Source organism: Falco punctatus (assembly GCF_963210335.1).
Source record: "Falco punctatus genome assembly, chromosome: 19".
Taxonomy (NCBI): domain Eukaryota; kingdom Metazoa; phylum Chordata; class Aves; order Falconiformes; family Falconidae; genus Falco; species Falco punctatus.
Window position 1 is genome coordinate 1,248,576 of NC_137599.1, and position 22,529 is coordinate 1,271,104.

Consider the following 22,529-nt stretch of genomic DNA (forward strand, 5'->3'; position numbering starts at 1 on the left):
CGGGGCGGGCCCGGTGCTCTGGGCCACCCCGGGGGGGCAGAGCTGGGGGCACCCACCGGGGTCCCTGCCCTCCCCAGCCCTCCCGTGGGCTCTCCGGAGAGGAGCCAGGTACAGCACAGGCAGTGGGAAGCGGGGGCCGGGGAAGCGCGGGGGTGCCCGGGGGGGCTTTGCTGCCCGCCCCGTCTGATTTACCATTTACCGCAAGGCTTTATACCTCCCCGGCAGTGTGAGCCGGGGAGTCGAAGAAAACCAGCGCAGCGGCAGGGGACAGGAGCTCTGCGGACCCAGCTTGGTCTCAGAGTCCAGAGACGCACGTTTCGTGTTGTGCTCTCAGTCCTTCCCTATCGCTCATCCCACCTCACACTGGGATCTCAAGCTGGATTCAAGGGCTGAGGGAGGGGGAACAGGGAGGAGTCCCTGCTTTCAACCCTTGAACTACAGAATAAATAGAAATGTATAAAAATGCATTAAAACCTGTCAGGACAGGGATGTCTCTCCCTGTTCCCCACGATGCTGCAGCCCAGGGCACACCAGAGCTCTGGGATGGTCCAGGCATGATTCTTGGTGCCTTTCCACACTGCATCCATCCCTCCTCACTGGGAATCACAGTGCAGTGGGCAGGGGGAGACAGAAGAGACCTCCCCAGAGCTGGCCTGGCAGTGGCAAGGGCAATGCACAGACCATCTCCCAGAGACTGTAGTAATTCCCTGGCAATGTATTAATTGCAAAGTCTCCCAACACATTTGCTATGGTCTTTGCTCTGCCCGAGCAATGCTGAGCCCAGCCCTGTCCTGTAAGCAACTGCTTTTAGGCTTTCCAGATCCACTGCTGGGCTCAGGAAGGCAAAAGAAGCCTGAATGAATCACTTGGCTGCTATTCGGATATACACGTCTCTCCCTGCAATACAGGAGAGAAACGCAAGATTTGGACAGAGAAGGAGCAATGCTGCTTCCCAGACGCCTCCATGGGGCATTTCTACGGTGTGGCTGTCATGAGGAGGTTCAGATCTCCAATATTTTACCTGCTCTGAAGGCCTTAGCCCCAAAGGCTTGGAGAGGTTTTGCTGTGAATAGGAGGAGGCATAATTCTCATTGCAGTGGTCACCGCAGACACGGGGACCTCAGTCACCATCCTGCCGGCCTGAGCACCTCTGTGCCTGGGACTGGGAGCAGCCATCTCTCATCTTGCTGTGATTTATGATCCATCCTACTGAGCTCAGTAAGACTTCCCTGAGCCTAGAGCATGAATCATGGCAGGCATGGGAATTAGGACCTGGCCCTCAGTGGAGATCACCGTATCCGCGGCTGGGCCCGAAAGACAAAGGCCTCATGTCTGGATTTCTGCCCTAGGGAGAAATCTCTGATCTACCAGAAAGATCAGAAAAGAGAGCGCTAACCCACCGCATGCAGCAGAGCTGTGCTGAAGCAGAAGCAATGTCCAGCTCACAGGCTTGCTCAGCAGTTTATGCTACCAGGGCAGGGGATTCTCCAGCTCCCACCTCCAGAGCAGTGACATGCCTGGCACAGGGGAGCTGCTCCTGCCCTGACTGGATACCACCAGATATGTCTCCTGCAGGGCACATTTTCGAGAACAGGCCTCAAAATTCTCCTGATTCCTTCAGAAACGGGGCTCACCTCCAGCCCCTCCATGTGTGTGGTCACGCTGCACCCCCTCGCAGGCTGCCTGCACAACCCACACCCGGCTGCAGGCTCCCACCGGCAGTGGAGGGAGCAGCAGGGAAGCCCGAAGGATCCGGATGGCTCCTAACAAATTAAACATCAGAAGCAGGGCTTAAAAGCCAAGCACAAAGCAACTCCCCTTTTCTCCCACAACAGCTGAAATAAATTGCTTTAGCTGAGCAGGAACTTGGGGAACACAGAGCTAGTCCCTGGTGCGTGCAGCAATGGGCGCACGCTGCTGGGCTTGGCGCCGACAGGGAAACGTGTTCAGGCAAAAGAGCTGCTCCGGCTGGGTGGGATGGACAGGATGCACAGCCAGTGTGCGATGCACATCTAGGGGTGTGTGGAAGGAGTGTGCAGAGATGCACACTTTGCCATATTTAAAGAAAGGGCATTCGGAGAGCTGGATTGTACACAGAACCAATGCAAGCAGGGATGCCCAGCTACATTCATATGGCTGTTTCCAGGTCAAGGATGTGCAAACATCTCTATCTGCAGTAGACAGACAGATAAAACACAAACATACCTATAATACCTTTCTATTTTGTCTCTGCTCCCAGGCAGGAACATTTGCTTCATAAGCTGCCCCCAGGCCACATCCCCTCCAGGTTTCTGCTCTGTGGGTAAAGCCATTGCGGACTCCCACCATGCTTCTTCCCCTCCCAGAGGCAGAAGCAGGCTCAGGGTCGGTCCCCTTTGAGGTTTCAGCCTCCCTGGCTGAGGAGCTTGGGCTGGAAGAGGCTGGGGCTAGAGGGGAGGATGCGGGAGGTGGGAAGGGAGCTCATGGAGGGGCATTTTCCAAGGGAGGGGCAGGGTTTTGGGGCTGGGAGCAGAGGGCACCCACAGCCATGGCCTTCAGGAAACCACCACAGTGTCTCATTTTCCATTTTGGTGAACAGGAGGGAGAGACCCAAACTGGAGGTTTCAGGTTGGACAGCCCGGGAGCAACACACCGGTGGTCTGAGGTGCAGCTGGGCCCTCCCAGTTTCTCAAGAAGAAGCTAAAAGGCAAGGAAGGAGCCTCCAGTCAAGGCCGGGGAGGGGAAAGGAAACCTGGGACATGTAGGGATGGTGAGAATCAGATTAAAAACAACACACCGAGTTTGAAATCACCCCACATTTCACCCCAGCTAGGGGTGGGTGGTGTCAGAAGCACACTGCAGTGATCGCAGCGCCGGGTCTTCAGCACAGAGCAGGGATAAAAAGAGCAAAGCAAAGACAGGCCACGCTCTCTGTTCCCATGCCAGCTGATTTGTTCAAAGGATCCACTAGAAATGTGCTATAAAGTACAGATTCTGGCCCTCCAGGCATCAGGGAGAGAAATATTCGCACCTACATCCCCGGGGCTTCCGGGGATGCCTGTGGGGTGGGAAAGGAGGGGCCGGCGGCGAAGGGAGAAAAAAGAAATAAAAGATCAAAATGTTTGCCTTTACTTGATTTTTTCTTCCCAGAAATATTGCCAAAATCAGAAACCAAAGAGCTGGGCTTCCTTCCAGACCCAGAATTCAATTTTCCAACAATTGATTATTTCCAAACGTTAAGTCTTTAAGTAGTTCCAATTTCCAGCCCCCCCCCCCCCCCCCCCTTCAAACTGCTTTGGGGTTTGGGTTGGTTTTGAGGGTTTTTTTCCTTGTATTTTGTAACGGCGGCCTCAAATTCAATTGCTTTAAAAAATCACAGACCGTTAAAAAGTTATTCCACGGCTTTTTCAGATTCCAGATGGCATAAATATTAAATAGATCCTATCGAGAATATAATAAAAGTATAGTTGCAAACTAATGAGTATTCGGTAATTTTAAGCCCGATCATGGAGAGGAGAGAGGAACTGGTAAAACAAATCAGGTTTTTTCCCTTTAAAATAACCCCGTTCCTCTCGCTTTATCGTGACCTGAAATATTACACTGAAATTTTCTCCGTAAAATTGTCAAGGAACGGAAATCTTAACATCAGTTTGGAAGTCGCGTTTTAAACTATTTCCACGGCAAAGCCTGCTCGAAATTTTCCGACCGTGTTACAAAGACGAACCGAAGGGAAGCGCGGGCTTAAAAAGCACGAGGCGGGCTGCAATTTTGGAAATCGGTAATGCCTGTAAATAAATCAGCCCAAGTGCAGGATTTCTGGGGGGTGAAATAGGTGAATCCCCCCTCTCGCCCCGACGCCGTCCCTGCCGGGGCAGCGTTGCGGGAGGCGGCGGCGGCTGCCAGGCTGAGCCCTCCGGCTGCAGCCCCACGCACCGGCCGGCCCCAAGGGCCCTGGGACACGGAATAAAATCCCATTTTTCCATAAATTTGCGGTTCTGTACCCTCGGTTATGGGGGTGTCTGGCACGCTGGACCGGCCGAGCGGTTCTGCCCGCGGACCCCACTCCTCCTGCGTTTTTTCCCGCTTGAATTAAAGAAAAAAAAATAATAAAAAGAAATAAAGGGATACAAACTACCGGGAAAGTCTGCAGCAAGTCGGTCTGTCCGCGGATCCCGCTCCAGCCTCAAGCCGGGACTCTTCTCCCTGCCTAGCGCCGCGGGGCCCGGGCCCTGTCCGCGCCGGGGGGCTCCGGGCGGCGGCGGGGCCGGGGCCGCCCCGACGGCCGCCGCCACAGCGAAGCCCCGAAGTCAACAGGCTCTTAACTTTCAACTTGGCCTTGACCTCGGGATTAAGCCCGACCTTTCTGTGGAGGAAGCAGGGTGAGACGCGGGGGAGCTGCGGCCCCGTCGGCAAACACTCGGCCGCCCGTCGCGGCCGCCGTGCCCAGCGCCCGAGTTACGGGCTGTTTGGAAGCAAATGGAGAGAGGGCAGGAGTGGGGGAGCATAAAAAGGGCATCAAAGAAGAAGTGCAGTCGTTAAACTACGGAAAGGGAAGAAAGAAGCTTTGAAAGCGGAAAGGTGAAGGCTAAAATCACTGGGATTTTTTTTTTTTTTTCTCCAGAAAAAGAAAAACGTTGGTTTCCGTGAGACCCCGGGATTTTTAACGGACGAGAAGGGCCGAGGAGCGAAGATGCAGCTTCGGGATGTGCTTTATTTGTTTCCCTGGGAGAGAGAATGGGGTGCAGGAGCGGATCTCGTCGAGACAGCCCGGCATAAAGCTGGAAGGAGCCGGGGATGGTTTGTTGGGGTGGTGGGTTGTTGGGGTTTTTTTTGGGGGGGGGTGGGGGTGAGAGGGGAAGCTACCTCCCACAGCGAAACGGGATGCTTCCCCGCCTGGGAGAGCTTTGCTATCATCACTTCTAACCCCTATTTTCCACAGGGATTTCTGTCCTTACATGTTAAAGCCTGTCGCGGCTCCTCTGGGCAGATGGGTCGTTGCTTTGGTGGCCCAAAGACGTGGCAGAAGGAGAATTTTTATTGCGATTTGATAGTCAGAAGGCAGAAATCTCTCGATTTCTTTGCACGAAGGAAACAACACATGAGCTCCAGTGGCCTTTGAGGGAATTCCAGCAAAGCTTTCCCGCAGACAAGGCCTTTGGGGAAAACCAGAGAGAAAAAAGAGCTAGAAACGCGACTCTGTGTGTTTGTACCATGTGTACAGACGATTAAAAATACACGTACCTGAATAATATAATTGGCACGCATGCGGACACAGGCCTCAGTGTGTTACCCCAAACTTCTCCAGACCATCGCCACATCCCTCCGTCTTTCCCTTCTTCTGCCCGTCTCTCCACCTGTCCCATGCTCCTGACCCCAAAGGGACTCTCTGGATTATTTTCCCACCTCCCTTTTCCAAATACTTTCCCTTTGGGATGCTTCCTAGCGGGATCTACGGTGACTTGGCAGACATGGTCCAGGGCCATGCGTGGCAACAGCTCTGTGCATGCAGAATTGTGTGTCCCCTCCTTTGTAATTATTTTTTCGGGGTACCGTGGACCCCCTTTGCCCTCTTTCTTTGCTTTTAGGGCCATCCCCTGTCCCTTTCCCCAAGGATACAGGTTATGGCCTTTTGTAGCTGAAAGTTGGGGTGCACAATGATGTGCGTGGGATAAACCCCCCCGAGCAGGGGCAGAGTGACACTGGGATGGAGGGGAGGCCCCAGCCCCTGGGGGGGTCATCCCTGCCCCATGACTGCCCACCACCACCCCGTTTGGGTCGAGGCCCCCCCCCGGGTGCCCTCAGGCCGGGCATGACCTTTTCCAAGGACAGAAGCCCCCGGACCCGCGTGGGAAGAAGGGGCCACAGCGAAAAAAAAAAAAAAAGTAAAAAGGTGGGTTTAATCTGAGCCCGGATTTTTCGACCGGGGACTGCTCCTCCGCACCGTTCATGATCCTTTCTCTCCTTCCCTTCCCTCCCCTCGTCCCCCCATTCCCCCCCCACCCCCACCTCTGCCCCCCCCCTTTTTTTTTTTTTTTTGGCAAGACGCAGCACAAGAGGCGCCTCCCGTGTACCCGCCTGTCACGTGCGGGGGGGTCCCCCTCCTCCTCCCGTCGCAATAAAAGTATTTTCGCAATTTCTGCAGCCAGGGTTTATTGGGGCTGGAGGTTTTTTTGTGTGGGGTTGGTTTTTTTTCCCTCCTTCTCCGTCCTTTTCCCCCGAGCGGCAGCCAATGAGGCAGCCCCCGGCCGTTGCGTCAGGGCAGCCCGGCGGGGAAAGGCAGCTCTCGGCAGCTCGCAGCCTTTTAAAAAGATCCGGGGACCCCCCTCGGGCAGTGCCCGGGTGCTGCCGAGCAGGCTCTCCCCATGCCCCGGCCCCCGCGCCGCCCCCCATGCAGCCCCCAGAGCCCCGCGGCCCCCCGGGCCTCGAGGGGCTCCTGGCAGCCGGCGGCTTCGCAGGCAGCCAGGGCAGGGGGCTGCTGCCACCTCCTCCCCCGGCCCTCGGCGGCCCGTCGCCTCCCCCCGGGATGAACCCCGGTTACCCGGCGGAGGGTCCGGCCGAGCCGCCCAAGCCGTGCTCCGTCGCCCCCCCGCCCCCGGCCGCCCCCCCGGGGCCCGCCGCCTCCGCCCCGCTGCCCTACGGATACTTCGGCAGCGGCTACTACTCCTGCCGCGTCGCCCGCAGCGCCCTGAAAGCCGGCCCGGCCCAGGGGCCCTTCCCCGCCGAGAAATACCTGGACCCCCCCGGGGGCAGCGAGGACTTCCAGAGCCGCCCCGCCGAGTTCGCCTTCTACCCCGGCTACGGGGCCCCGTACCAGCCCGTCGCCGGTTACCTGGACGTGTCGGTGGTCCCGGGGCTGGGCGGCCCGGGGGAGGCCCGGCATGAGACTCTGCTGCCCGTGGACGGTTACCACCAGCCGTGGGCTCTGGGCGGCGGCTGGAGCAGCCAGATGTGCTGCCCCAAAGAGCAGGGGCAGGCCGGGTACCTCCTGAAATCCGCCTTTGCAGGTAAAATCCCTGTGCTGGGAGAGGGGAGGGGACTGGGTGGGGGAAGGGGGGGGGGGGGGGCATCGTGCCGTGGGGGATTGGGACCAGGGCTTCAAATAATCTGCTGGGAACCTGCCCTTGCCGTCCGGTAACGCTTGCGAGCTAGCACGAATTCGATTTCACAAAATAATAATCTAGATGAACACCGCCCTTTGCAACTCCTCGCCCGCCGAGCAGGGAGGCAGACGGTGATACAATCCGGGTTCAGACGGTGATACTATCCGGGTTCAGACACGGTCACGGCAGCTGCGTGCCAGCCGTAGCCCGCAAGCAGCTCTCGGGATCGGGCTGCTTTAAAGGGGGCAGGGGATGCTTATAGCCCACCCCGGGAGGGCCGTGAACGAGGGGGCCCTTCCCACGCACCCCCGCCCACCCCGTGCCGGTGGGGTCGAAGTTGCCCCCGCCACGCTCGGCCACGCAGCAACCGCGCTGGAACCGCGGAGCGGGTCCGCGGGTTAATCCCGGCGCGGGGCTCACCCACGTCGCTATTTTGCCAATACCTGGACTTCTGCACAAAAATAAAGTTAGAAACAAATTCAGAGAAGAAAAATAATCTTTAAATATCAATAGGGAGAATATATCACTTAAATATCTTTAAATATCGTCGCTGTCAGGAGGCTGGAGGGAAGAAACGGGGCGAGCAGGGAGAGGGGGTGCTGCTTGCAGGAAGGTGACGGGAGGTGGGTGCAGGGTGCGTGGGGACCCCCCCTTCCCCAGCCCCACTCAGCCCCGTCTCTCCCCACGCCCAGACTCCGCCGGGCAGTTGCCCCCCGACGGCTGCTCCTTCCGCCGGGGCCGCAAGAAGAGGGTCCCGTACAGCAAGGGGCAGCTGAAGGAGCTGGAGAAGGAGTACGCCAGCAGCAAGTTCATCACCCGCGACAAGAGGAGGAAGATCTCGGCCGCCACCAACCTCACGGAGCGACAGATCACCATCTGGTTCCAGAACAGGCGGGTGAAAGAGAAAAAAGTCGTCGCCAAAATCAAAAGCAGCAGCAGCACCCCGTGAGGACACGGCCACCGTAAGCCCCGAAGGGGTCCCCGTCTGCCCCCCCAACTCCCCTCCCCGGGGGGGGCCGTGCTCCGGCACCGTCAGCGGCTGAGCCGTCCCCGCCGTCGGGCAGCGCAGGGCTCTGGGCACCGCTCCTCGCTGCTCCGGCGGGGTGAGACATCCCCCCAACGGGGGGCGAGCTGGCGAGGTGCCCCATCCCTGCCCGCTTTGCACGCAGAGGACCCTGTACAGTTTACTCTTGCCTTACAACGCCGCTGCCACGTCGTGTTCCACCGTCTCCCACCACTTCGGTTTGAACAGCCTTCTCAGAGCGCTTTGGAAAAAAAAAAAAAGAAGAAAAACTGGTCTAATTGCATTAATTAAACCCCAATACGTAACTCCCGGCTCGCCTGCGTGCGGCGGGAGTGGGGCTGTCCGGGGGTGCGGGAGGGAGGGGCGGGTCACAGGGAATTTGGTCTTTAGAAACAAGCAGCTGTACTTCTAGCAGGAAAAAAAATCTCCTTAATTGAGGCAGAAGTATCAAAATGCGCGTCCAAGGGAAAATAAATGAAGTCCGGGTGTGTTATATAGAAACACACGTGAATTGTTTGCATAAACGCGTGGATTTGCGTGAATGTACAGTATATATGCGTATGACAGATGTATACCCGTAGGCACACATTTATGAAGGCACGTACTACTTTTTTCTTTGCTCGGTTATATATAAAATATACATATACGTATGCAGAAACACATATTTAGCAATATTTTACCTTTTGTCATATACGATATTTGTGTTCGTGTGTTTATATATACCCAGCTACCCAAACGTATGCACGTATACATGCTATATAGTACTGGATGTGTGGATATAAATATATACTCAGATAAAGGTGTATATACACGTGTTTGCATACTTACATTTCTACATACTTATATGTCTGTTCATGCCTATATTTTGATACAGGTAAATGCAATTCGTATAATTCCATACGCGCTTTCGTTTGTGCTAATCGACGTGTATTTGTACACATATTTTCCTTCTCCTACTAATACAGAATTATAGCGAGACGCTCCGTAGCATGTGCTGAGTAATCCCCGTGTAATACTAAATGAGCTTGGTTACTACTAAGAAACGCCGACATCCTTTTCAGCAGAATAAATAGGGTGAAAGTCAATATACTCCAACGGGCGTTTTTCTCCGCTCTTTTCGGGTTATTTGTGGCTCCGGGAAGCGCAGACCCCACGCACGCCCTGTCTTTGTTTAATTTCTCCGTGTTTCGAGGCTGCGGCTCGCAGAGGGCTCTGCAACGCGGAGCAGCAACGTCGGGTTGAAAAAGCCCCTCGAAGGGCGAATGACCCCCACCCTTCCACAACCCAAACCTGCCTCTTTTTTCTGCCTTTGCGTTTAGGAACCCGAAGAGTTCAGCGCAGCGCGCCCTCAATGACGATGGGTTTACACAGTGATTTGGTTCTTCTTTAATGATGGATTTAAATACTTGAGGCTTTGGCTGCAGGCGGGTTCCCGGGGGGGCGGAGCACAGCCAGGCGCTCTCCCCCCGGTTTTTTCCCCCGTTTTTCCCCGTTTTCCCCAGATATTTTCGCCCGGCGCTTTGCAGGAGGTGCCGGTGGCACCCCGGGGTGCAGCCTTTCCCCGTCGGGGCGGGCGACACTCGCCCGTGACGTCACGCGTGACGCCAGAAGCTTCGGGAGAGGAACAGCCAATGGCGCTCGGAGTGAACGTTCCGAGCGGTGACGTAAGCAGGGGAGGCGGGGCAGACGCAATAAACCCCGCCCCAGGAGGGGAGAGCCGTCGGGGCTGCGGGGAGGCTCTGCGACACCCGACGGCCGCTCCGGTCCCCCCCCCAAAAGGGGCGATATGGACCGTGTTGGCGCAGAAGCGCGTAGGAAACCGCGCAGCCCCGCGTGTGTGGACCCAGGGTGGGCTTTAGGTTCCCGTGCCCGTCTATAAAGCTCGTCCGGCCCCTGGCAGCGGTGATGGGTCGCCCCGCAGCTGGGTGGCAGCGCTGTCGTGCAGGAACCGGTGACACTTTGCTCTTCCTCATCCGGATCCTGCTCCGAATTACTGGGCCTTGAACCATTTCGGGTTTATTTTCTTAGTTTTTAGCTCGAGGGGAGGATCGCGGCGGCACCGGCCGGCCCCATCGTTCCTCCCGCGCTGGAAGGCGCCTGGGAATGTTTGTCCGGCTTTCCCGAACAGGCGGATGGATTAAAACCTCAAAATCTGCTTTTCTGTCCCCTTGTATTGCCACTAGTGAACCTCCTCGCCCCGATTCCTGTGTGGCTGCAGAGGCCGTAAAGCAGAAGCAGCTTTACCCGGCAGGAGGTAGCCCCTCGGATGTCCCCCAAAGAAAAGGAAATAATCCAATAAAATAAAAAAAAAATCCGGTTGTGGTGTCCCATGGCCCGTGTCTGAGACCGACTTCAAAATAAACCCGGTCTGTTTACAGGTTTGGAAATGGACGCTCCTCCTAAAGCTCCCCTTTGTGGCACCTTAAGGGTTAATCCTTTTAGTGAGATCTTTTTTTTTTTTCCTCCCCATTCTTTTCCCCCCCCGACGTCTTTCCCCAATGTCCACAAACCCACACTGGAACGGCTGGAAACCCCCAGACACCTCCAGCCCACTTAGGTGCACCCGCCCCAGTGGGAAACCGGGCTGAAACTGGGAGACATGACACCACCACCAAGCCCCGTCCCCCGCCCCCAATCCCTGTCCTCAGCTCCAGCCCCGAATCCGAAGCGGAAAATGCAGATGGGAAGGGGAGGAGGCGAGTCTCGGGGAGAGCTGTAAAACCTTCACACGGCGGCCCCAGCAAAGGGCGAGAACGGCCCGACATCCTCGTAAAACGCCGGGAAGGAGCCGCTGCCGGGGGGCGCCGGGCCAGGTGAAGGGTCCTGCCCCCTCCCTTTGCCGTTGAACTTGAAACGCAGAAAACCTGGGGCAGAGCAGCCCCAAACCTGGGGTAGGGTAACCCCAAACCTGGGGTAGAGCAGCCCCAAACCTGGGGCAGCAGCCCTGGGAGGTCCCGGCTGGGCGGTTGGGTGGGCGCTTTGGGGTTGTTTTGGTAAGAAAATTGAGTTTAAAACAGTCACTGGAGTGGCACTTTCATCTGCCAGCCGCCCTGCACCGAGGTGGCATTGGCACCCCTCCTCTCTCGTCTTCTCTTCTCTTCTCTTCTCTTCTCTTCTCTTCTCTTCTCTTCTCTTCTCTTCTCTTCTCTTCTCTTCTCTTCTCTTCTCTTCTCTTCTCTTCTCTTCTCTTCTCTTCTCTTCTCTTCTCTTCTCTTCTCTTCTCTTCTCTTCTCTTCTCTTCTCTTCTCTTCTTTCTTTTTTTTCCCACCTTTGTTTTTCCCCCTAAACCGAATTAAAATCTACCAAAGATCCACCTACTAACTTAAGGAAGGCAGCAACAGGCGCAGTGCGAACACCTCTCCGAGCCCTTCCTTCATGCCTCCCCCGCTTTCCCAGCCTTTGACTCCTTTCTTTTGTTCAAGTTCATGCCCACTGCACAAAGTGTCTGGGCTGCTTTTTTTTTTCTTCCCCTTTCCCCTTCAAAGGATTTTGTCATTGAACTTGAGCCCACGTTGTAAACATTCTTGGGTCTTACAAGCATCTTGACGGGATGTCATTAACAGGGACCTCAGACTGCTCTGTCTTTCCCTGCTTCTTCTTCAGCAGAATCAAAGGTACATTTTTTTACATCCTCCATCCATTTGTTTCCTAATCGGAGTCAAAAAATACAATACAAAAGGGAGCTCTGCCTCGCTCCCTCTCTTCCTTTAAATTTTTTTAATCATTATTTTTTCAAACCCTAAGCCGATGTGATCTTGCAGTGTGTGTGCTGCTGTACATCACTATGTGATTTCAGACCTCTAAACAAGACAGGACAACTCCTCACTGTAGTTACATCCAATAAATTTAAACCTAAATTCGTTACTTTCAAGCACTGTCAGGAAAATGCCTTTTTGCTATATTATAGTGTTACACTTTGTCCAAAGGCAAACTATAATTAATTTTCCACCCGAAACAATGTTATCTTTCTCTGCTAGATGGCTTAATTGCTTTTTATAAAATTATTTAAAAAAAAAAAAGATTAAACAGGTTTATTGTTTGCAAGTAGCCTCGCCACTGATGAGTCTCATGCCACTCTGGAAGTGCCACTGGGATGAAATATTCCCTAAAGAGCAACCAAAGCGCCTTTTCCGTTGGAGTTTTTGCTCCAATCTACAGAAGTAAGCGTCCAAGTGAGAAATATTTCAATTTTCCGAGCTGAAATTTAATACAGTCATGGGTTTCTAATGGGTTTTCGTTCATTCGCACTCAAACCCATTTCATCCCTGCTGCAGAGAACCGTGTGCTGAATGTTAATGTCCACTGTAAACTGTGAAATATCCGCATTATAGATCCGTCTGCTATTTTCTGTTGCAACCAAAAGACGGAGGAAAAGGGACTCTTTTCAATTCCTTTCAAGCATCATTTTGCCTTTATTCTGACGGCTAAACACTTCTTTTTTCTTTTTTTTTTTCCCCTTAAAGGACGATAAAGGAACGACCAGAAACCCAGGGCTGCCCATTTACATTTCGCCGCATCCCTCAGTCTCCAGCACCCGCTTCGGCATCAATTTGCGTGCAAGAAAGTGCAGGAAAGAGGCGATTTCTCCTGCTCTCCGTCGAGCAGAAGGAGAAACCAGAGCCTGGCTGAGAAACCAGGGGGAAAACCCGATTTCTCCGGTCCCGCAAACGTTTGCTCCAGCGGAGGTTACACCCGGAACGCCAGACCCGTCCCATCGGGAGCGGCGGCGGCCCCGGGGACGGAAGAAGGGAAAAATCACTTTTAAAGAACAATTCCACCGAGAGAGGGAAGCCCTGGCTGCACCCGAACTCACCTTGCAAGAGCCCTCGTCCCCTCGAGCAATTTGCAGCCTCACAGATTTTTTATAGTACCTGTAGGGTACACCCAAGGCTAAACCAGACTTTTTTTCTTTTTCTTTTTTTTTTTTTTTTTTTTATTTTTATTTTTTTAGGCTACAACCACTTGCTTTTAATTTTTATAAGCAAGTAAGAAAGCCTCTGTACGGCCACAGGAAGGGTACTACCTAATGAAGAAAAATACGTGGAAATCAGTATGTCAGTTATTATGAGGTTATGGGTGTGGGGGTGTGTGTGTTGCACAGAGAAGGAAAAGAAAATCCCAGTGGTGCTTATCCTTAGCTGTATAAAGCAACTGAATTAAAGGATGTGTTGTGGTTTAATGCCATTAACTCCTGACTGATGCATGGGTATGAGGCTAGCGAGGATGCTGAGGGCACTGAGGGACAGAACACTTGGTGTGTGCAGTGGCCAGAAGAAATCCAGGTCCCACCTGGGTCACCTTCCAGGGAACATTTATCAGAACAGCAAAAAGACTCGATTCACTAAAATTCATCTCCAACCCCAACCCACCCTTGCACAGCCCTGAAACCATCAGGGACCTATTCTGGGTCTGCAACCCAGAAACCAGCTACTGGCAAGGATATCCAGAGTGAAAGTGAATGAGATGTGGGAAGGTCAGGGTCAGACCCAAGCCTGCACAAGAGGAGCTGTACGGAGCTTGCAGTGATGCTAAGCTGCCGAAAAAGGAAAATGAGGGGGCGGATTTTCATATCTGCTTCCCACTGAAATGCACTGAAGTGCTGGAGAGGGATGGAAATGAGAGGGATGGAAGCAGAAGCAGGTCTGTGTTTGCATGCATACATTTCAGCAGCACACAATCATTTATGAAAAATAAAAGTCACCTGCACTCATGGCTTCATTTCTTCATTAAAATCTCAGTTTAGCAGGATACTTCAGTGACAAATTTGAGTGGGTGACTGAGACACAGGAGCTTAATCTGGCTTAAAACCAGGCCGCTTTCAAGCATCCTGTGGGACACGGGACTCCCAAGGTTGTCCTCCTTGCACCGCATGCAGCTGCAATGGTCACGGTAGCCGTGGGTGTAAATAACTGAGGGTGCTGGGATGGTCATGGCTCACCTGAAGGGCTTTTAGCAGATGAGGGAAAGGAGGAAAATATTTCTGGCTTGGAAAATCCCACCAGGAAAAGGCTAGTTGGAAGAAATCTCTTCTTGCAAAATAATTGTCCTTAATCTATTAAAATAGCCATGTGCTTTCATCTTGTTCCCGTCCCCCCCAAATTAATGAAGTGCTATAAATTTCCTTTTGCCTTAGCAGTCATGGGCTCAGGTACCTGCATATACACTCACATCCACACACAAAGCCAGGAACACACTTTTTATAAAGTTTATCAGAAACATCAGTATTGCATTGGCTGTCTTGGAAAAAAAAGAACCATATTCTTTTCTCACATATTTTGGTTTTTAGCAGTTTACCACATGAAACGGGAGAGGCAGGAAGTGGAACATAACTAAATTAAGTTAAATGCCATTTTTCCTGCACAGTGTAATGCTTGCAAGCACAGGGGCTCAGTCAGTGTTGTGAGCTCTGAGAGCAACAGCTTCCAGCTTTTATCCAGGGCAGAAAATCTAAACCTGCCCCAAAAAGCTGGGAGCTGTGCCTAGGTGCAGCTCGCTCAGCCTTGCCCATCACAGCCAGCCATGAGGATGAGGATGAGCCTTTCCTTCTGCAGCAGTGCCTGACTGCAGCACCTCTCCCCATCTCTCTCTCCAGCTCCTGGGCTGATGTTGATATAAATCAATAGCAATTCCCCTAAAAGTGCACCAGAAGATTGTGCAGTCCATTGCATGCATTAAAGTTCAAAGCAATCTCCTCAAGTTTAGTGCAGAGGAAACTAGGAGCATCGTTTCATGCACATTTGCGAGGAATGAAGCAGAGCCTTCCTACAGCATGAGCTGCTGTTTTATGTCACCTTATTATGGCTTCTCCTGCGTGTCCTTCCACAATATCCCTCGGTCAATGCTGCTGAAACACCGACCTGATGTTGCAGATCTACTGGGGATGGAGCTGTTGCTTCCTTCCACAGCGAGACTCCTGCTCCTCCAGTGGGTTTCTCTCCCTTCTCTCCATCTGTCCTGTGCAAGCAGTGGCCTATTAAGACAATGTCTTTCAGATGCACAAGAAATTCGTGACCTGCAACAGGCTAAAGTAGTATGTGCTTTGGTGTTCTTTCATATGTGTGCCCAGAAATGGTCCCCGTGGGCCTGTGAAGATGCGGCTGAGCCAGACAGTTGAGAAAGAAGTGGGAATTCATGGCTTCACAACTTGTTCTCTTCATCCAGCAAGAAATTTTGCCTTGATGGGAGAAAAAGAATTTGGTCACATTTTTTTGACACCCAGAAACAGGGAACAAAGGGAAGTAGGAATAGATTAACTCCATGGAGGTCAGTGAGTCTGATGCGTTTGGGATGTGCTGGGACCTACTATGCACGAGCCAGCTATGTGCAGAGTACTCAGGCAGCAAGTCCAGTGCCCTCAAATGTGCCGTGTGGTCTGCGACCTCCTCTTAGTGCTGGGGATTTCCAAGCCCTGACTGTCCTTCCTTCCCCTAACTAACTTCCTCCTATTTTTTGGATGCTTATTTTTTAACCCTGGAGAATGTTTCTTAGGGCAAAATATTTCCTCACCTCTGAATTTGAGATGCATTGTGGCAAACACATGGCAACCCACTGTGTACCGGTCCTCCAGCAGCACAAGCCGCTGCACTGGGCTACCCATGAGGACCATTTGCTGGGCTAATGCTTCTACCAGTGTCACAGTCACCGAGCACACATCAGTTAAGTCAAATGCCTTTATCATCTCATCATTTCTCGCCTGTGATATTCCTCAAGAGTTTGCAGGAGCTCTTGGGTGCTGGTGCTGAGAATGTACAAGTTCCCAACTCAGGGCACGGCATGCAAACAGCTCGCATGTTTTTGGCTGATTGATTTAAAAAAAAAATTTAATATACCTTAGTACCTTCACCAATATGTAAAAAACCAGCAGCAGAGTTTAATCATTAGAAACAATATATAAACTGATGTGCTTGATTAAATTTAACAATGTGTGTAAAGCCATAAAGGCCAGTGCTGAGCTAGAAGAGACAGGCAGGTGCTTCTTGTTAAAATTCCTCTGGTGAATTACATGGCAGGTTGGGGTGAGTTTCCTGTCATTTGAAGGCTCACCCTTTTTGCAACCACCATCTATCTCCCCCCAGATGATAAAACAGTGCTTAACATCTCTGTATTTCTTGAACATACTTTCAAATATTGACATTTCCCTTCTTTTTAGCTATATCAGCCTATCCCAGATCTGAGATTATTTTCCTGAAAAGACCTGAGCCTTATATAGATGGCTTTAAACGATTACTTTGTTCCTATTTCTCCCTCCAAGCAGTCAGGCACCGGCACTTAGCACTGAAATAGCTTCAGTATATTTTTCCAGAACCAACAGAAACAATTTTCTCACCTCCAGCCCCCCACAGCAGTGTGGTAGCCCAGCTCTGGGACCTTCCTTGCCTAGCCCTGGGACCTTCCTCCCCACGACATTAAAAGAAAAAGTGCTTTTGTGTTAATGGGGGAGCAAGCACTGTGGTGTCGCAGCTCCTCAGAGGTAAGACTTTCACAAGCAGAGGAAGGTCAGTGGTATTTTTATGGGAATCCCTGGTTAATGTATGTTGCCGCGTCTGATAAAGACCCTTGTTTTTCTATTCCTATTTTCACGAACTCGCTCACTCCTTAATCCCAAGTGCTCATCATTTAGGAGGGTTTTCAGAGAAACATAAAGGTCTGCATACAGCAGTGAAGGTGTCCCGGGTAGAGTCTCCTGCGCAGACCAAAGAACCAGCATCTAAATAAAATGTTTACATCAAAATCACACATCTTAAGCTTTATGGTACCTTATAGCTCTGTCTGCAGTCTGGGCAGGTGATGCAGGGTGGGGGGTGTTTATGTGCACCCTGCACAGCCCATCGCAGCATCTGGCTGTGGCACCTGGGCAGAGACCCAGGCACTGGCCTGGCTGGCCAGATGGGCTGGGCACGGTTGGAGCCAAGCAGGCTGCTGCCCTCAGCTCCGCTGGCGGTCGAGGAGGGGACTGATAGGGCTCCCAAGGCTGGGAATCTCAGCTGTGGCTTTTAGAGGAACCTCAGGGAAATCGGGGTATGTTTTAACTGGCAACCAGAGAGATTCTGGTCTCAACTTAATCACTTTGTTCTCATTAACAAATGGGCTTTTCCTCCACAGTGACTCAGCTTAGTGCAAATGAAAAAAAGGACAAAGCTCATTCCTACAGCCTTGCACAGCCCCAGTTCTGAGAGGAAAGGGAGAGTCAGGCATAACAAGCCCTTCTCTGGGCCCTATTAGTCCCCCAGTCTGGATAGCTTACCATCAAGTGTGAGAGCAATTCACCTTACGGTTACGCTTGTTCTGCTGTACCCCTTCAGTCTGAATTTGGCTGCATCATGGACAGCCGGCACCTGGGAATTGCCATTCTCCTTACCCATCTGCATGGTGCTTTCTGTGCCCTGGGCCAAGCTTCCATCACTGTAAATCAGTGGTTTAAGACAGCATTTTTCAATGCAAAACAGTGAACCACCCTCATTTTTTTTACTTCTGATTTCCCACTTGCTCTTTTGTTGTTGTTGTTGCTAAATCTACTGCTGAGCCTATGCCTGAGCTGCTGGTGTTGGGACACCAGCCACCCAGTTTCCTCTCCCTCTCCCAAGTTCCCCATCATCAGTCCGTAGAGGATGTGAAATCTGGAATGAGATTCCAGGGCTCATAGCCTCCATTCCTGCTGATGCAGCTCTATTTATTGCCAGTCCCATGTCCTTTCTTGGAGTGCTTTTGGCAGTCTTTTCCTACATCTGTGCTCAACCATCATTCAGGCACATTCCACTAAACCTAGGGTTACACAGACACATGAAACAATGCGATATGTATGGAGCAGAACTGGAAATGCGCTCAAGGCTTTTGGTATTTGTCACATCCCACCGCTGCTGCTACCTTCTTCTGTGTTCCAAAAATTGTACAAAGAGGTAGAATAGTTGAATTAGAAAATCTCATTAATAAAATAATTGGATAGTTTTAATTTGAGTGTAGCTATTCTTTATCAAAATCCTTCCCAGAATCAAGCTGGTTCTTCCCCACCCAACTTTTAGAAGAAAAGAGGAACATTCAGGACTAGGATTTCTCAAAGACAAAAATAAATGCTGGCTCGTCTCTGTTCTCAGCATGAATTCAAAGCCCAAGACTGAGTGCTTTAAATAAAAATCCCAAGATTTGGTTTGCATTTGGTTTACGGCTTCTGCTGTAAAGAAATTAATGTATTTCAGAAGACCCAAGAGCCCAGTGGCTGGGGTACTACCCTGGGACTTTAGAGGTTTGAGTTGTACTTCTGGTTTTACCATCATCTCTAATTCTATTTCCACCTCTTACAGCCATTGTAAAGGATGCAGAGATCTCTGTGGATCTTTGCTATATAAGGGCCAATGTCATTTACAGTCTAAGATGCAGAGAAATCCTCCAAAATCTGCCTAGCATCAAGCTGGTCTGCCAGCAGCAGCCCAGAAGCCCTGTGAAATCTGGCAAACCCATGGGGTCCTCCCGCCTGGCCGACAGCGGAGTTCAGAAAAAGGCTGGAGAGATGCTGTGTGAACGGAGGCATTAGGGCCACACTGGCTGGAGCGCGAACGGCTGCACGATGGACCGGGCCACCAGGAGTCTGGAGGACAGTCAGAGGGCTGCTCTCTCCCAAAATGTAAACCTTGTTTAATCATTCCCTTTAACCAGTCTCCAAAATTCAGCACTCTCAAACCCATGTCAGGCTGCGAGAGGAAAAGGCCATTTTGACCCCAGCTCTTCTTGGCTCACCAGGCTGATGTGGGGCAAGGTCACCAACGCCTGAGCAGCAACACAGACCTCAGCCAAACCCTGCAGACCAGGACTGCTTTAATAAGTGGAATTTCTATGAGACTATGAGAAAAGCACTTTATTCCCATCTCTGCCGCAGGAATTAGAGCAGAGTGTCTCTGGCTTTGCTCCCCGCAGCCCTTGCCCTGAGCAGAGCTGCATCGCTGGTGCTGAGCAGTGCAGAGGCAGTGGGCACAGCTCTGCCAGCCCCAGCCTCCAGCTCCTTGGGGGCTTCATGTCACCACTTGTGCGTCTGGCCACCTCCAAGAATGGGCCTGCATGGGAGGAAGAAGAAATTAATTAGGAATTAGGGATCTCTGCACACCAGATCTGGTGGGTGTTTTTTATTCCTGGCTCCCTGTTTGGTCTTAAAAAATAAAAGAACACACCACAGTCACTGGAAGTTATCCCTTTTCCTCCTTCTTTTTCTTTTTTTTTTTTTTTTACTTTTCCTTTTGCTGCAAATGTCAAATGCAAGTGGGACAAGAAGTGAGATGGTTAAATTCTTTGAGGGGATTTGTGGACACTAGTTTCTCTTCTCTCTCCCCTTATGTTCCTGTGAATCTCTGCCTTGCTGGAGCATTTCTCACCCTCGCTGCTCACTTCACCATCAAACCCTCCACTGAGAGCAGAAGGCACTGCAGTGCTCCTCTACATGATGGAGCCCACGATGATGCGTGGGGCCAAGTCCATCCAAGCCCACCCCAAATGCCCGTGCCCCCTCCATGCCCTGATGGGGGTGCTTGGGTGTGTTTGGCTCGTCTCACCTCTCGGGAAGCATAACTCAATCCAACAATGCCTTGGATAGAAATTAGGATCCCTTCCCCATCAGAGGGCCCGTGGCTGCAGGGGCTGACAAAACCGGGGGGTTCACAGCACTACAGCAGTCCTATTACCGGGGGCTGGGCGGGGGGTGGGGTGGGGGGTGTGCGGCGCTGGATCTGGCCCCCAGGGATAAAGCTGCCAAGAACTGAGGGGCTGCAGGGCTGCAGCAGTGAACCCTCCTCGGCCTTTCCCCCCCCCCCTCCGCCGCGGTTCAATTTGCTCCGTGCCAGAGGGAAATTTATCGCCGCCCGAACAAGAGCACGTTTTCTTGGCGACAAACTCTGGCTAAGTGACATTCTCAGACTTTCTCGCCTCAAGTCCCCTCCGGGAAAGGCCGCCGATACGTTTTACAGTAAATCCCGATGCTTCAGTTTCCAACGGGCCGGATCGTAAATCCTCACCGCCCTCACCCACTCCCCCCCTCGCCCCAACCTCGGCTCCGCAGCCGCGCAGGGAAAACGTGGAACGGAAAAAACGGGGGGACATTTCCTGTGAAAGGAGCCAGGGAGAGAGGGAAAGGGGTTGGGGATGATTGATTAATAAATGAAATAATGCCAGGCCCTGCCCCCGAGGGTGGTGGGTGCAGCCCGGTTTGCCGCTGGGAGCCCCGGATTCCCCCAGAAGCTCTGGGCCGAGATTGATATCCCGGGTAATCCCGGCAAATCCCGCCTCCAGGTCTCCTTCCCCTGGCCGAGGGTTCCGATGGCAAAGCCACATCCCTGCACCGACGGGCAGGGAGGCAGCGGGGGCCCCGTCGGGGCTCCGCACCTATTGGCTGCGGGTAAAATAGCCTGGGGGAAGAAAGAGCTGCCGGGAAGGGGCTGAGGGGGTCCCCCGGCTGGGGGGGGGGGGCGGGGAAGGGGCTCCGGTGCAGCCCCGACGGGGCCGGGGCCGAGCGGGGCGGCGGGCATGGCTCCTGCCCCCAGGACAAGGGTTTAGCGGGGATCCCGCAGCGTGGGGGTGGAGTGCACCCAGCAAACGTGGGGTGCGAACCAGCCTTCTCCCACCGCCCAAACAACCCGGGCAGTTGCTGGTGTTGACGTTTAGAAGCACAGAAACTACCCAATTTCATTTTCTTTTTGAATAAACTAATCAATGCAGCGGGGAAAAAAACAAAAACAAAAACAAAACAACCGAAAAAAACCCCACCAAAAACCCCAAACCCACAAACAAACCAAAAAAAAACCAAACCCAAAAAACATCAAATTTAGTCTAACAGCGAAACTCTCAGATTATGCCGATTTTCATTTATTTTGGACAACGGCAACTCTACATACATAACCCCCATCCCCAAAACCCGTAAACCAAAGCTACAAGTGCGGTTTTGCCGCAAATCCTTAAAACCCGTGTCCCAGGGCTACGCGCGCCAGCCCGGCTCCCCGCGTCCTGCGGCCCCATCGCCACCGCACGTTTGCAAATGTTCTGTAAAAGCCTCTTTTTTGTTTGTTTATTTTCGTTTTATTTTGGTATTTTTTTTCCCTACACACATAGCAAATAACGAGGCAGCATTTTGAACATAATAGCATTCTCCTGGGGTAACGATTTTACAAAATGCAAGTTTCAACCTTGAAAATATTTCTGTAAAAAATATTCGTGCTAGTATTAACCATTTAGGCTGTACAAAATATTGCACTTACTTACACCCACAATCACCGTTACTCTTCCAGAATCAGAAATAAACTCTCCCTACATCTGGACACCGAGTTTTTAGGCTACAAATTTATATTTCTGTTTGCGGTTATATGTCAATTAAATTATCCATACCGGTTTCTCTGTCTGCATAAGGCTTTTCTTTGCTCGCTGCCTGACTGAAGAAGAGGAAAGTGAATCGGATACGCGAAGTTTAATGATAATAGAAAGTTGTAACTGAAGATAAGAAAGGTCCTGCAGCCCCAGGTTTCCCAAGTAAAGGGAAAAGAAGGTCGCTGTCGCCGCTGGTGAGGGAAAGGTGGGGAGGATCCGGATTCCCTTTGCCCTGTAACCGCTCCTGCTGCCACCTCGCACCATCCTCGCTTTCTGTTTTGCAGAAAGTTGTGATTATAGCCACGACAAACCAAACAAAACAAAAAAGCGCCCTGTCTTCCCTGCACAAAACCACCGTTTCTTTGGTAATTTTCCTTGCGCATCTCTTGGGCTGGCAAACAAAGACACTCGCCGTTTTTCAGGTCTTGGCTGCAAGAAAATGTATTTTAAAGACAGCGCAGGGGAGCGGAGCCGCCCGGGCCGCGCACAGGGGCTGCCCAAGTTCCAGTTCCCTCGTCCTGCCCATTTGCAAAGCACCTGATCAGCTTGTAGAAAGCACAAATACCTGGCAGCACTCTGCTACCTTTATTGTACTTTATGTTACTGCTGTATTCCAAAATTTTTTCCCCTCTGCTGCAAGAAGTTATTTTTTCTGTCCCTCTGTGTTAAATACCGCTGAAGGCGTTTGAATAATTTTTGTTATTATTTGGTTTACTTGACTGTTGTAATTCAGCCAGGCGGGGTTACTTTACTCCTGGAATTTAAATCAGTGATGTTTCTGACTTGTTGCACAGTGACTTGGTGCATCTGCATGCACAGCTACAAATAAATAAATGCAGGGAAGAAAAGCAAAATACCAGCCCGACTAACTAGGTTTCCTTAACCTCTGTGTTCCTTCAGGAGAGCGTGGCCATACACAGACCTGGGAGGACCCTTCCCAGCTGTAGACCGATGAGGATGCGCAACCAGTAGAGCTCTTGCTGATCATACCCATCGTTAACGTCCTCTGCCTGTCGCAGAGAGGGGGGTCGGACCCAGCCGGTGGGCTCCTTTCAGAGGACTGACTTGGGAAAGGAGAAGCCCCAAAG

General features: G+C 52.0%; 1 protein-coding gene across 1 annotated transcript; it reads left to right on the top strand.

The window, feature by feature from the left end:
* Positions 1-6,039: 6,039 nt before the first annotated feature.
* HOXB13 (homeobox B13) lies at positions 6,040-19,345 on the top strand. The gene is made up of 2 exons (XM_080369712.1): positions 6,040-6,983; positions 7,772-19,345. The coding sequence occupies exons 1-2, from the start codon at positions 6,209-6,211 to the stop codon at positions 8,026-8,028; spliced, it is 1,032 nt and encodes a 343-aa protein (XP_080225838.1). The 5' UTR covers positions 6,040-6,208; the 3' UTR covers positions 8,029-19,345.
* The last annotated feature ends 3,184 nt before the right edge of the window (positions 19,346-22,529 follow it).